This window comes from Scyliorhinus torazame, chromosome 9 (assembly GCF_047496885.1).
Source record: "Scyliorhinus torazame isolate Kashiwa2021f chromosome 9, sScyTor2.1, whole genome shotgun sequence".
Lineage (NCBI taxonomy): Eukaryota > Metazoa > Chordata > Chondrichthyes > Carcharhiniformes > Scyliorhinidae > Scyliorhinus > Scyliorhinus torazame.
The window spans coordinates 212,787,635-212,803,663 of record NC_092715.1 but is presented as its reverse complement, the minus strand read 5'-3'; the positions used below and the strand labels follow the sequence as shown (position 1 = coordinate 212,803,663).

At 46.5% G+C, this 16,029-nt stretch overlaps 1 protein-coding gene across 1 annotated transcript in view; it reads left to right on the top strand.

Annotated features, from left to right (window-relative positions):
* The first annotated feature begins 1,183 nt into the window (after positions 1-1,183).
* The window catches only part of LOC140429719 (A disintegrin and metalloproteinase with thrombospondin motifs 3-like), a 376,678-nt gene continuing 361,832 nt past the window's right edge, over positions 1,184-16,029 (top strand). The window contains exons 1-3 of the mRNA XM_072517052.1: positions 1,184-1,512; positions 8,310-8,337; positions 9,289-9,671. Coding sequence (XP_072373153.1) covers positions 1,201-1,512; positions 8,310-8,337; positions 9,289-9,671 — 723 coding nt within the window. The 5' untranslated portion in view covers positions 1,184-1,200. The remainder of the gene's footprint in view (positions 1,513-8,309; positions 8,338-9,288; positions 9,672-16,029) is intronic.

Genomic DNA, 16,029 nt, shown 5'->3' with positions numbered 1-16,029 from the left:
AAAATTGACATTGGTTTTGCTGGATCCAAAATCAAATGTAAAGCACAAGATTCTTAATTGTTTTTCGAAATAAAAATAGTAATATCAGCAGACTATATTGTGATATAAATATTGTGAAAACATATAATTCTTTGTCATAGAATCATAGCTGCGCGCAGCATGGAAATAGGCCATTTGGCCTGTTGAGTCTGAACTGGCTCTTTCAAAGAGCTTGCTCAATCAGATCGGCACCTCTTTCTCCACAACCCTGAAATGTTTCCTTTTCGAATCTATAGTCAAGGCTCTGATGAAAGTTTGGACTGAGTTAGCCCCCCCTTGCTCTTTCATCTTTTGCATTCTCATCCCTCAGAAAAGGTCGGAAGTTCAAGTCCCAACATCAGAGAAAACTCTGGCCAGCAGTGAAAGGAGTGCTGCACGACTGGAGGCGCTGTCTGTTAAACCAAGTAAATCCCCGCATTCCTCCTGCTCAGGTGAATGAAAAAAGATCCTGTGGCACCATTCGAGAAGTGTACCGTGGGGCGGCGCAGTAGCACAGTAGCTAGCACTGTTGCTTCACAGTGCCAGGATCGATTCCCGGCTTGACTGACTGTGCGGAGTCTGCACGTTCTCCCCGTGTCTGCGTGGATTTCCTCCGAGTGCTCCGGTTTCTTCCCACAAGTCCTGAAAGACGTGCTGTTAGGTAATTTGGATATTCTGAATTCTCCCTCTGTGTATCTGAACAGGCGCCAGAATGTGGCGACAAGGGGATTTTTACAGTAACTTCATTGCAGTGTTAATGTCAGCCTACTTGTGACAATAAAGATTATTATTCTCAAAAAAGTATTCCCTGTGTCCTGACCAATATGTACCCGTTAATCAGCACCCAGCTGCCCTTGAATCACATTCCTGGGACCTTGCTGTGTGCAGACGGGCTGCCAGCGTTCCCTGCAGTAAATTTACTTCAAGACAGTACCCCATTAGCTGCAAAGCGGCCTTGGGGGGGCGTCGTGAAAAAGGTTCGGTGAATCCAAGTTATTTATTTTTAACTCTCTCAACTCCTACTTGTCTCTGCAATTCCAGTCTGCTGTAGGGGTTTAGGCGCGCTTTTCCAATTTAATATTTTTTTTTGGGGGGGGGGGGCGGTTGCTGAACGGCGAGTAAGCGATCCTTATCCATCTTGAGTCTGAATAAAGTCTGCCTTTTTGGCAGCTGGCTGTGAGCATGTGGTTACACTCGATCGTGCTGACGTCAAGTTTGTGCCGGGGCTTTTGGAGTTTATTACCCGGGGACGGAGGGCAGGGTGTGGGCGGGAAGCGCCAGGAGCCGGAGACTCTCTCAAACAATTGTGTGGGCTCCCTTCAAACGCCGCCAAGCCCCGGACATCGGCACTGTCACAACAACCGGACAACCCCACAGCGTCGCCTCTTTGCCTCCCCACACCCCCCCACCTCCAAGATCGACGCGGTGATGGTTTTCCTGTCACTCTGCTTCGTGGCTGGGATATTGGTGGTGAGGTTGACTACAGCGGGACATGTAAGCTGCACGGATCTTTCTTTGATTTGCAAAGTTCCGAGTAATTCGGAGAGCGACAATTTAACCGAGTTCTGGGACTTTTCACGGAAGATTATGCAGAGATTAGGAGCATTATTCAGAGCGTTCTGGACACCGAATGGAATACGTTGAGCAGTCTGTGCTGTGTAACTGTTTCAGCTTTTTGGGATAGTTAGTGGGACTTTTAATGAGTTCTCGGGTATTCAGGGTAACAATTTAAAAAGTTCTGGTGTATTCAGTAACGATTTAAAAAGTTCTGGGGTATTCAGAGTAACGATTTAAAAAGTTCTGGGGTATTCAGAGTAACGATTTAAAAAGTTCTGGGGTATTCAGAGTAACGATTTAAAAAGTTCTGGGGTATTCAGAGTAACGATTTTAAAAGTTCTGGGGTATTCAGTAACGATTTTAAAAGTTCTGGGGTATTCAGAGTAATGATTTTAAAAGTTCTGGGAGTATTCAGAGTAACGATTTAAAAAGTTCTGGGGGTATTCAGAGTAACGATTTTAAAAGTTCTGGGGTATTCAGAGTAATGATTTTAACAGTGCTGGGGTATTGAGCGTAATTAACAATTTCAGGTTCAAAGGGTAACTTTAAAAAAATTATATCACTAGATGTGGACATCGTTGACAAGGCCAGCATTTTTTCCTCAACCTGAATTACCTTTGAAAGGGATGCCTTGTTGTCAACAGACAGTTAAATTGTCACTCTGAATATCCCAGAACTTTTAAACTGTGGGTCTGGAGTCATCTGTAGGTAAGGTCCCCTAAAGGACATTTAGTGAACCAGATGGGTCTTTGCAACCATTGTTGCCATGGTTACCATTACTCGGACTAGCTTTCAATTCCAGCTTCATTAATTGAATTGAATTTCCATTAACTGCCGTTGTGTGATTTGATCCTATGTCTCCAGAGAATTAACCTGGGTTTCTGCATTACTAGTCTAGTGCCATCACTGTTACACCACTGTCTGCTCCTGATCCAGTAGTCTTGCTGCTTCACTTGATAGTCTTCTGCTTTCAGAGTGGAGACGGTCTAAAGCTTCAGATGGACTATCTATCTTCTGGAGAAAAGCTGTGGAATTCAGTGGCGGGATTCTCTGGCCACCGAACTGCGTGTTTCTCGGCAGTGCACTTTTGCTAGTGGTGGGATTCTATCTTCCACCACTTGCCATTGGGATTCCCCATTGAAGTCACCCCATGCTCCCTGCAAATCCGTGGGCAGGCGTGTGCTGCCGGCGTTAAAACAAAATCCCAATGGCTGAAGAATTCAGGCTCAGATCTTTCTTTAAAATCTTTCTCTACAGATGCAGCCAGATCTGCAGAGTCTTCCCAGCATTTTCTGTTTTTATAACAGTCGAAAAGCTTTTGGGTATTCAAAATATCATTATCAGTAACTAACTTAAGGTGATAAATAAGGGAGTTTTAAAAATGTATTGTAGGGATGTAGGCACCACTAGTCAGGCCAGAAAGTATTGCCAGTGGACTTAATTTATCTGGGACAGGATTCTCCAAAATGGAGGCAGAGTATCCGCGCCGTCGTGAACGCTGTCGCGTTTCACGATGGCGCGAAGCAGGCATGGGCACTACCGATGGGGGCCAGCACGGCGCTGGAGCGGTTCACGCCACTCCAGCCTCCCTTCCTGGCGCCAACTGGGTGCCGCGCCAACCCGCGGGGGACTTCCTCAACGCGCCGGCCCCGACGCAACATGGCGTGGGGGTTCAGGGGCTGGCCGCGTAACAAAATAGGGCCGCGGCTGGAAAGGCAGGCCCGCCGATCGGTAGGCCCCGATCGCGGGCCAGACCCCATCGGAGGCCTTCCCCCTCCCCCACAGACCGCCCCGCGACCCTGCGCGCAGAGTTCCCACCGGCTGCGAGCAGGTGTGGACGGTGCCGGCGGGACTCTGCCGTTTCCGCTCGGCCCATCAAGGCTGGAGAATCGGCGGCCAGGCCCGCGGACAGTGGCCCACGACCAGCGCCGGCGCAAATGGCGCCGATTCTCTGCTCCTCGGAGAATCGCGTGCCGACGTCGGGGCGGTGTGGCACGGTTGCGGGAATTCTCCGGCACGGCGCGGGGCTTGGGGAATCCCGCCCCCGGAATTCCAGAAGGCATTCAAAATGGTTCCACCTGAGAGTCTGTTAACAAAATGAATATGCATTGAATTGCAGGCAGCCTGTTGAAGTGGGAGGGGTATTTTGATGCAGCAATAAAACAGAAGTGGCGGATAATGGATGTGACTAGTGGTACCCCCAGTGGCCTGTACAAGAGATTCAACTTTTCACTTGGATGACGTTTTCCAATTGTAATTCTCTTGCCGCACCTCGTGGTGCTCTAAAGCAGCCTTTTGTCTGTTTCCATAGCTAGTAATTCCCAGAACAGGTCTCTAGTCTGTCACCATAGGCTTATAGCTTGAGGGGCACCTCTCTACGTCAACCATGGCTAATCGGGAGTCTCTCCCTCTCTTACCACCAGCCATTGGCGTGTTTGGACAGATTTGCAGATTGACACTCGACCTGTTTCACTGCGTCATGAATTCACCTTTCGTGGCCATCAAGTCCTGGAGTGGGACTTGAACCAAAGCTTCTGGCTCAAAGACTGCTTTGCAAGGCCCCCTAGTTGAGGAATAAAGAGGCACAAATACAAGTTTGCAGATGATACCAAAGTTAGGTGACAGTAAATAGTGTAAACGGAGAGAGAACGTTGCAAAGGGACATTGGGATAAGACGAACTGTGGCAGATGAAGTTCAAAATAAGGAAGTGTAATATCGTCCACTTTGAGCCTAAGAAAGAATGATCCAAGTATTTACTAAATGGTGAAAAGTTGCACACAATAAAGAACATACAGATTTAGGGGTACAAGTCTAGATATCAATAAAAAGGGCAGCACGGTAGCACAAATGGATAGCACTGTGGCTTCACAGCGCCAGGTTTGATTCCCCACTGGGCCACCGTCTGTGTGGAGTCTGCACGTTCTCCCCGTGTCTGCGTGGGTTTACTCCGGGAGCTCCGGTTTCCTCCCACAGTCCAAAGATGTGCAGGTTGGGTGGATTGGCCATTCTAAATTGCCCTTAATGTCCAAAAAGGTTAGGAGGGTTTATTGGATTACGGGGATAGGGTGGAAGTGAGGAAGTGGGTCGGTGTAGACTCGATGGGCCGAAAGGTTAGGAGGGTTTATTGGATTACGGGGATAGGGTGGAAGTGAGGAAGTGGGTCGGTGTAGACTCGATGGGCTGAATGGCCTCCTTCTGCACTGTATGTTCTATATGTAAAATATGGTGAACAGGTAAAAACAATAATTAACAAGGTGAATGGGAATTTGGCCTTATAATCAAGTGGACTGGAATAGAAGGGGTGTAAGTTATATTACTATTGTAAAAAGCTCTGGTTAGACCTCATTTAGAGTATTATTTTCTGTTCTGGGTACTGCATCTCAGGATGGAGATGCTAACCTTTGAGGGAATACAATGTAATAGAGTTAAATTTGTGAGGACTGGTTGCAAAGACTAGTTTTGTATTCTTTGATTATTGAAGATTAAGGGGTGATCTAATTGAGGTATTGAAGATGATTTAAGTAGTTGGTAGTTTCTCTCTAACTATGGTATCTCCTGCTGGTGTAGGAGACCAGAACAGAGTGGCATAACATTAAAATGAGAGCAAAGCTATTCAGGGGCAAAGTCAGGAAGCAGCTCTTGACACAAGGGTGGTAGGAATGTATGCTAATGCCAAAATACTGTTGAGGCTAGGGCAAATGAAAATGTCAAAGTTGAGATTGACCATTTTTGGAGGCAAAGATATTAAAGAAGACAGATAAAAGGCAGAAAACGTGAGTTACAGCAGGAACCAGTTAAATGGAGAAATAGGGTCAAGGGGCTGAAAAGATTTCCTGTTTGTTATTTTGCTATGCTCCAATGGTCTACAGTATTCGGTATTTTGGGGAATTCGGTTTTAAAAACAAAAAATCATTTTCTGTATGTAGACATTGTTGGCTAGGCCAGCATTTATTACCCATCCCTAATTGCCCTTGAAAAAGTGGCAATGAGCTGTCTTCTTGAAATATATAGTACATGCAATGCAGATACATCCACAGTGCTGTTAGAGCAGGAATTCCAGGATATAGATCCAGTGACAGTGAAGTAACCATGATATATTTTCAAGTCAGGGTGGTAAGTGATTTGGAGTGGAACTTCCCAATGATGGTGTTCCCATGTGTCCGCTGGCCTTATCCTTCTGGATTTCTAGATGGTAGTGGTCATGGGGTTTAGAAGGTGCTGCCTAAGGAGCCTTGATGAGTTCCTGCAGTGCATTTTGTAAGTGGTACACACTGCTGCTATTGTGCGTCGATGATGCAGGGAAAGAAGGCTTGTGGGTGGGGTGCCAAACAAGCGGGTTGCTTTGTCCTAGATGTTGCCAAACATCTTGATGGAAGGAAGGTCATTGATGAAGCAGTTGAAGACGGTTAGGCCCAGGACACAATCTGGGGAATCCCTGCAGTGACTTGAAAATATATTGCACTTATTTTCCTGTCGCTGGGTCTAAGTCCTGGAGCTCCCTCCTAACATAACAGCACTGTGGGTGTATTTACAGCACATGGACTTCAGCGGTTCAAGAAGGCAGCTTGCTATCACCTTCTCAAGGGCAATTAAGGATGAGCAATAAATGCCTGCCTAGCTTGCAACATTTACATCCCATAAATTAATTGGAGCTGAGATGATTGACCTCCAGTCACCACAACCACCTTTCATGCTAGATATGTCTCCAACCACTGGAGAGTTTTTCCCTCCGATTTTCATTGACTCCAGTTTTGCAAGGGCACCTTTATGCCACATTGGTCAAATGCTGCCTTAATGTCAAGGGCAGTCATTCTCACCTCACATCTGATATTCAGCTCTTTTGTTCATGTTTAAACCAAGGCTGTAATGAGGTCAGGAGCTGAATGACCTTGGCGGAATTCAAACTGAGCATCAGTGAGCAGGTTATTGCTGAGTAAGTGCTGCTTGATAGTACTGTTGATGATCCTTTCCATCACTTTGCTGATGATTTGAGAGTAGACTGATAGGGCGGTAATTGGCCGGGTTAGATTTGTCCTGTTTCTTGTGTGCAGGACATACCTGGGTAATTTCCACATTCCCGGGTAGATGCCAGTGTTGTAGCTGTACTGGAACAGCTTGGCTAGGAGTACAGCAAGTTCTGAAGCATAAGTCTTCAATACTATTGCTGGAGTATTGTCTGGGCCCATAGCATTTGCAGTATCCATTGCTTTCAGTCATTTCTCGATATCACATGGAATGAATTGAATTGGCTGTGATACCGTAGACCTCTGGAGGAGGCTGAGATGGAACAAGCATTTTGCACGTTTGTCTGAAGATTGTTGCAAATGCTTCCGCCTTAACTTTTGCACTGATGTGCTGGTCTCCTCCATCATCGAGGATGGAGATATTTGTGGAGCCTCTCCTCCTTGAGTTGTATCGTTGTTCACCACCATTCACGACTGGATGTGGCAGGATTGCAGAGCAAAGTGCCTGCAGGATGCCCAGTCTTGAGCTGTTAGATGCCGCAATGGTGTCACACAACATGGAGAGTTTCCTCAATGTGAAGACAGGACTGTGTGGTGGTCACTCCAACCAATACTGTTATAGACAGATACATCTGCGCCAGGCACATTGGTGCGGATTATGTCCAGTATATTTTACCCTTACCAGCTGCTGCAGAACCAGTTGGTCTGCAGTGGTGCTACTGAGTCACTCTTGGTGTTGATGCCGGGGGAGAAAAATATGTTTGACCTGGTGCCAGGGCTAAATTTGCCATTGTCGTTTCCAGTCCCTAATGCAGTTGGGCCTTCTGGTTGCATTCCTTTTTACTGGCTTTGTAATGGTTGTGCATTTAAGAGTCACCACATTGCTGTGGGTCTGGAGTCGCATGTAGCCTGAAGGACACTATTGAAGCAGATGGGTTTTATGGCAATCATATCGTGGTCGTCGTTAGACTTTTTCTTGAATTGAAATTCGACCATCTGCCATGGTGGACTATTCAGTGTTGCAGTCACAGTATTCTGGGATATTCAGTGTTACAGTCATATGTTCTGGGTATTCAGGGTAACAGTCACAGTATTCTGGGCTATTCAGTGTTCTAATCTTAGTGCTCTGGGTTATTCAGGGTAACAGTCACAGTATTCTGGGCTATTCAATGTTACAGTCTTGGTGCTCTGGGGTATTCCGGGTAACAGCCACAATATTCTGGGCTATTCAATGTTACAGTCTTGGTGCTCTGGGGTATTCAGGGTGCTCGGGGATATTCAGGGTAACAGCCACAGTATTCTGGGCTATTCAATGTTACAGTCTTGGTGCTCTGGGGTATTCAGGGTAACAGCCACAGCATTCTGGGCTATTCAATGTTATAGTCTTGGTGCTCCGGGGTATTCAGGGTTACAGCCACAGTATTCTGGGCTATTCAGTGTTGCAGTCTTGGTGCTTTGGGGCATTCAGGGTAACTGTCACAGTGTTCTGGGCTATTCAGAGTTACAATCTTAAGTGTTCTGATTTAAAACCTTTGAGTTTGTTGGGGTAACTGTTTGAGAGCACATTTTCTGAGTTCTGAGATATTCAGGGGAGCCCTGTGGCATATTCAGTTTCTTAGAGTAAGGTTTTATATTTGTACAAATGTTAGATGATCTTCCAAGGTGAAACTTCAGGTTTGTACCTAAAGATCTTCATGAATTCTTTTTCACAACATAGACCTTTAGTTTGTGTCTGATATTATTTCTGGGGTTTTGTTTTATTTCTGCAGGCTGGATCTGAAGTAACTGAGAGCGCAGGTAGGTGTGTTATCATTTCATTGCCACTTCAGATTACTCTGGAATTTAGGAGACAATAAAGAGGAACGTTTCACAGCACAATTAAAGAAAAGTCAGCAAGGACATTTTGTAAGACTGATGGGGGAGGATTTGGTGGACAGGATGAGAGACAGAAAGGAATGTTTAATTGGCATGAGAGTGTGATTGATGGACAGAAGAGACTGATTAACAAGAGAAAAATGAGTGACTAACAGGATGTTGTTGCTGATGGACAGCAGCAATTGATGGGCAGTAATGATTGGTTAATAGAAGAGGTTACTTAATGGGAGGAAGTGATTTGCGGGCAGGAGTGATTGATTAATAAGAGTGAGTGATTAAGTAACAGGAGAGTTATTGATTAACAGTAGGGAATGATGGATTTGGGGAGTTATTGACAGTAAGGACAGCACGGTAGCATTGTGGCTAGCACAATTGCTTCACAGCTCCAGGGTCCCAGGTTCGATTCCGGCTTGGGTCACTGTCTGTGCGGTGTCTGCACATCCTCCCCGTGTGTGCAAGGGTTTCCTCCGGGTGCTCCGGTTTCCTCCCACAGCCCAAAGATGTGCAGGTAGGTGGATTGGTCATGATTTAAAAATTGCCCTTAGTGTCCAAAAATTGCCCTTAGTGTTGGGTTGGGTTACTGGGTTCTGGGGATAGGGTGGAAGTGTTGACCTTGGATAGGGTGCTCGTTCCAAGAGCCGGTGCAGACTCGATGGGCCGAATGGCCTCCTTCTGCACTGTAAGTTCTATGAAGGACTAATTAAAGGTGGGGGTAATTGATGGGCAAGCATGACTGATGGGCAGGAGGGAGTGATTGATGGACAGGAGGACGAGAGTAATGGGACAGCAGTGAATGATTAACAATCACTATGTTTAATCAATTACTTGGTGATCGCAGAACTGGCTGAATTTTTTCTCTTGGTCGTTTTGCAGCAGTTTTGCGAAGTTTCGCTGCTCTGGGGCCGGATTTCGGGCTGGTCACTCCACTCAGGACAGACTCCCAGGGTCGCTTCCTGTCTCGCCTGTTGTCGGGCTCCGGAGTCAGAAGGAAAAGGCAGAGTGGTCCCGAGCCTGTCACCCCCGGGGAGGAAGAGGAGGCCGAGCCTCGCCCTCTCTTCTACAATGTCACCGTCTTTGGCCAGAGCTGGCAGCTCAGATTGGAGCCCAGTCGCCGGCTGGTGGCTCCAGGAGCCGTACTGGAGTGGCAAGAGGACGGGCAAAGCCACACTGAGCCACTGAGTGAGGACTGCATCTATACTGGGGGCATCAGCCACATCCCTGGAGCCACGGTGGCCATCAGCAATTGTGATGGACTGGTAAGGATTTAATGGCTCATCTCACATTTGGGGGGGGGGGGGGGGGGGTTGGGGGGGGGGATATGGGGGGGGGGGTGGGGCAGAAGTAATGGAGTGTTTGGAAACATTGGGGTCTTTGGGAACATTGTTCTCTGGAGAGGAGCATTAAGACTGAGGAGTCTCGGTGGTTTCAGTAGAGAAGAGATCTTGAAGTGTAAGGGTATCAGGATCTGAGGGGTGGCACTGGGGCTTTGGAAGGGAAACTTGGGAATGGTATCGAAGTCTCTGGATGACATTGGGATCTGGGTAGGAGATCATTAGGGTTCGAGGGAAAAAGCTTAATGGTGGGAGGAGGAGGTGCGAGGGGTGATAGTAACATGAAATGCAGGTTGAGGGTAACTAGCTAAGGTCTATCTTATCAATGTACATGTTGTGATTTATATATGAGAAGCATTGAGGCGTAACATTGAGTTTGTGGTGATCGATTCGAGGATCTATAGACAAAACCAAAGGTCCAGTCGGAAGCAACCCGGGAGAAGGGCTCTGGTCAAGGTAAGACAGATTGGAAGAGGTCCAGGATGTGTTTTACCAAATATATTCACTAACGATTGTCCACTTGAGGATACTATATTAATGTGAGTTTGTTGCTTGTACATAATGGGTTAACAGCTAGTATTCCAGCACAAAATCCGATTTGGCATTCAGTCTTTAATAAACAACTGCAGTTAAAGTAACAACTGACTTCTGGCACATTCAGTCCGGTCAAAATCAATTGGTAGCGGATCAGGATTTTTACATTTCCAGATGTAAATTTCAATCAGTATTGATCCATGGATTGACAGTCCAATGTTACTAAATCTGCCATTTTCATAAGAGGTATGAATAGACATGATACTTTCTGGACCTCCATCATCATCATTATCATCATCATCCCCCCCCCCCCCCCTTTGCACTTTGACACTGCAGACTGAATTGGAGCCTTGATAATTTGCAGTCTTGTCTCTGACCTGTGCTTGCCATGGCTGTGTTTCTATGCCAACAGAAAGTACATTTTTGGTAATGGGATGATGAGTTGGGTTTAAACCCCACTAATCCGAGGACCCAGTGATACTGAATGACATTTTAGAATTGTAGAAACCACATCAGTGAAAGTGGTTGGCTTCACACCGTGTCAGCAAACTGTTCTCCAGTCTCTGCCTGTAGTGTAAAACTAACTTCTAATTTCAATTCTATCTTCACTATTTTCCTTGCTGGCCCACTTAAAATGTGCCATAGTGAACTGTGCTGAAAGCTTAAAAAATACTGGAGGCATGTGCGTTCCTTTTGGAATGGTGTGGTCTCTCATGATTCCATTTCACCAAGGTCTGCTGTTACTTTAGTTTTGTTAAGTGCTGTATGAATAAACTGCTGTTCTACATTTTAAAATAGATTCTATTCTCCAGATCAAATTTCTGTGCTTGTAAACCAAGAGGCAACTTTATGAATGGAAAAGCAGTGTGGTGCACATTGATCCCATCTCGTGTTGGCAGTTTGGTTTTGCAGACGCTGCCCGAACGCTCAACTAAATATCAGTCGGCAGAGCAACTTAAAAGAGACATAGGCTGCCAGATTTCACTGCTGGCATAGAAACAGAGCCATGGCAAGCATAGATCAGAGACAGGGCTGCAAATTATCAAGGCGACAATTCTGTCTGTCTGCCTCCACCCTATCCCCATAACCCAGTAACCCCACCCAACACTAAGGGCAATTTTGGACACTAAGGGCAATTTATCATGGCCAATCCACCTAACCTGCACATCTTTGGACTGTGGGAGGAAACCGGAGCACCCGGAGGAAACCCACGCACACACTGGGAGGATGTGCAGACTCCGCACAGACAGTGACCCAAGCCGGAATCGAACCTGGGACCCTGGAGCTGTGAAGCAATTGTGCTATCCACAATGCTACCGTGCTGCCATTAAATGTGCAATTAAATGTGGCAGCAGCCAGCAGTAGCCTGACTAAGAAAATTACAACCTCTAATCCCTTTGAAATGTTGTCAGTCTCTACTTAGCGTTTGTTAGTTATAACTGCAGAGTAGAGGAAGAGCTTGTGTTCACAGAACAACTTGTCATGTTTCTTAGGAAGAGCAGAGGTACTTAATGTACAATAATATCTATCTGAAGTTCCGTCACTGCAATTAAACTCTGGATATTTTAACATGAGACAGTGAGCTAGATGCTGTGGAACATGGAGAATAAAGTAAAAAGCAGATGCCTCAGACATACAGCTGCTGAAACCCATTTCCACTATTTTGTTACATGGAGACTAATTATTCCATTGCTCCCCTGGCCTGCCTCCCACCTTCTGACCCCCCCCCCCCCCCAATAAATGTGAACTCATTTAAAACCCTATTGTCCATATCGTAAATCGCCCCATTCATCCATCACCCCACCCTATGGCCTGACCCCTCCCTATTTCTGTAAGCTCCCTCTGATACCTCTGTATTCCTCCAAGTCTGGTTTCTAGTGCGACCATTGATGCTGTCACCCCCTCTTTGCCGGCCATGCCTTCTGTTGTCTCGGCCCTAAAGGGAATGTTTAAGATGGTGAATAGGGTGCCAATCAAGCGGGCTGCTTTGTCCTGGATAATATCAAGTTTCTTGATTGTTGTTGGAGCTGCACTCATCCAGGCAAACGGAGAATGTTCCATCACACTTCTGACTTGTGCCTTGGAGATGGTGGACAGGCTTTGGGGCGTCAGAAGTCACTTATTAAAGGATTCCCAGTTTGATCTGGTATTGCAAACATGGCATTTATGTGGCTAAGCTTCTGGTAAATTATAACCCTGGGATGTTGATGGTGGATTCAGCGATGGTAATGTTGTTTAATGTCATGGAGAGCTGGTCAGATTCTCTCTCTTTGGCGATAGTCAGGGCTTGGCACAAATATTTATACCACTCAAACTGACATGTAGCCCAGGTCTTCCTGTATACATGCATGGACTGCTTCAGTATCTAAGGATTTGCAAATGGTACTCAAATATGTGCAATCAACAATGAGCTTCCCTCTTCTGACTTCATGGTGAAGCGAAGATCATTGTTGAAGCAGCTGAAGATAGTGACAGGATTTGTAGCGGTTGCACAGAAGTTTGCAACATGACACCAATATCTTCAGAAATGTTTCAAATCAACACAATCACTGCAAAGAATAATGGGCGGATTCTCCATCCCCAGGATACCCAGAATTTGTTCCCGATGGGACAGAGAATCAGGCGTCGGGGCATAATCGGGATCGGTAATAGGGGGACCTCCCACAGGGACCCCTGTAATAGGGGAATCCCCCGACACAGAATCCCTCCCCATCCCCCGCCCCCACGAAAAGAGGCTCCTGCCTGGAAGTTATAGAGCAGTTCAGACATGGGCAGTGTGAAGCATTCTAGCTGTAATACTTACCTTGCTGCTCCACATGTCCATCACTGGGAGGTGGGCGAGGAGCTGTGCCTGCAACTGGTTCCCACAGATTCGCTGTATCCATTCATGGCTTTCGAGTAGTGGTTTGTGATTGACAGCTCATAAAACCCATCCATTCATATCCCTTCACCCTCCAGTGGCCAAAGTGGTGAAACCACATGGTTTGTAAACATTGCCCGCATCAAAGAGATGAAACGCACTCACGCATGTGATTTTATTTTACTTGCCTCTCTTTGATGTGGGCATCATTTACAAACATTGGATTTTGCCACTAAAGCGTGAAGGTATATGAATGGATCAAAGCGGCAGGTTCCCCTATTGCTGGGGTCCCTGAGGGTATCGATGCCCCCCCCCCCAATAGTTACCCCTGTACTTGAGGTTGGGGGTAGGGGGGCACCCAGGCAATCCGGGAGTGGGGGGGTGGTCGGGGCCAACTTGTGATGTTGGGGGTAGGTCGGGACCGATCTGCATTGCGGGGTGGGGTGGTCCTGGCCATGGGACTCTGCTATCGGGCCACCCGCTCAAGGTGGCAGCTAGATATCTGATCCTATTCCCATGCATAAATGTATGGCCTTTGAAACTGAATTGCATCCCGCTTTATAAGACCACAAGACATGGGAGCAGAATTAGGCCCCTTAGCCCATCGGGTCTGCTCCGCCATTCAATCATGGCTGATATTTTTCACATCCCCAATCTCCTGCTGCCTCCCCATAACCCCTGATCCCCTTATTAATCAAGAATCTAACTACCTCTGTCTGAAAGACACTGTGATTTGGCCTCCACAGCCTTCTGCGGCAACGAGTTCCACAGATTCACCATCCTCTGGCTGAAGAAATTCCTCCCCATCTCTGTTTTGAAGGATCGTCCCTTTAGTCTGAGATGGTGTCCTCTGCTTCTAGTTTTTCCTACAAGTGGAAGCATCCTCTCCACGTCCACTCTATCCGGGCCTCACAGTATCCTGTAAGTTTCAATAAGATCCCTCCTCATCCTTCTAAACTCCAACGAGTACAGACACAGAGTCCTCAACCGTTCCTCATACGACAAGCTCTTCATTCCAGGGATCATTCTTGTGAACCTCCTCTGGACCCTTTCCAAGGCCAGCACATCCTTCCTTAGATACGGGTCCCAAAACTGCTCACGATACTCCAAATGGGTCTGACCAGAGCCTTATACAGCCTCAGAAGTACATCCATTGTCTTGTATTCTAACCCTCTGGACTTGAATGCCAATATTGCATTTGCCTTCCTAACTGTTGACTAGCATTTTCCCATTTAGAAAATAGTCTATGCCTCATAAAGTCGCTGCTCCCAATGTGGTCTCCTCTATATCGAAGAGACCAAATGCAGATTGGGTGATCGCTTTGCTGAGCATCTTCGGTCTGTGCGCATTCAGGACCCTGACCTTCCGTTGCTTGCCATTTCAACACAAGACTCTGCTCCTATGCCCACATGTCTGTTCTTGGTCTGCTGCAATGTTCCAGTGAAGCTCAACGCAAACTGGAGGAACAGCATCTCATCTTCCGGTTAGGCACGCTACAGCCTTCCGTTCTCAACATCAAATTCAACAACTTCAGATGATTAGCTCGACCCCCACTTCGACCCATTTGTTTTCATTTCATTTTAACTGTCTTTTACCATTTCTTTCTTTCTTAATATATATTTAATCCCCCCCCCCCCCCCAATCTTATCCACCTCTCCTTCGCCTTTCTCCTCTTTGCTTCCCCCTTCCCTTCCCCCACATCTACAGTTCATCCTCTGGTGTCAGTTTCTCTGCTGTTCGACCTTTCACATTTTTTGTTCTCTCTGGGGACTGTCATTAGCACTCTTTCTCCTTGGTTTCTGTGGCTATGACTCATCTTTCATTCTCACTCCACAGTATAAATATTTCTCACTTTCTCTGTCTGTTAGCTTTGACAAAGAGTCATCGGACTCGAAACGTTAGCTCTTTTCACTCCCTACAGATGCTGCCAGACTTGCTGAGATTTTCCATCATTTTCTCTTTCATAGTCTATGCTTCCATTCCTCCTTCCAAACATGCCAGTGGCTGGTGGTAAGAGTTGGAGAGACTCCTGGTCAGCCATGTTTGATGTGGAGTGGCACCCCTCAAGCTATAAGCCCCTGGCAACAGACTGGCGACCTTTTCCGGGAATTACTAGATATGGAAACAGACAAAGGTTTGCCTTAATGCACCATGAGGTGTGGGAAGAGAATTGGAACAAAGAGAACAAAGCAAAATACAGCACAGGAACAGGTCCTTCGGCCCTCCAAGCCTGTGCCGACCTGCACGAATTGGAATGATAACCCACTGCTCAGCTTTGAAATAGTGCCGTGGAATCTTTCCCATCTACCCAAGCTGGCAGAGGAATGGCTACGGTTTAAAGTCTTATCCAACATGACAGCACCTGCATTAGCGCATGGAGTGCCAGCCTTGGTTTTGTGTGCAGAGCCCTGGAGTGGGATTTGAATAAAACCAATTGTAGTATAAATGGCGATAGCATCAATCTCAATCTCCACCGAAACAGACTTTCGGTTTTTAGTTAAAAGATTGTATATTGGTTTTGCATCATTGCTATAAAAAAGAGAGCCATGCTATCAAAGCACCTCCTATTCTTCGCATCAGGACAGCTCTCAAGAAATTAGCATCAGTAAAGGGGGAACAACAATTTATACTTCATTGGAAGAGACTGCTAATTGTAACTCGGACAAGAGTGCTACCCACTGATCCCACATCTGACACTCAAATAGGAGTGCTGGGAACAGGGGGGCCATTCTGCCCCTCTTGCCTCCACCTCCATTAAATTAGATCATGAAGATCTGCACTTAAACTTCATTTACAGAATCATGGAATGCAACACAGAAGGAGGCCAAGTAACAGATAAGTCCCACTGCCCCGCTCTTTCCTCATGTTCTCTTCTCATATTTACATTAA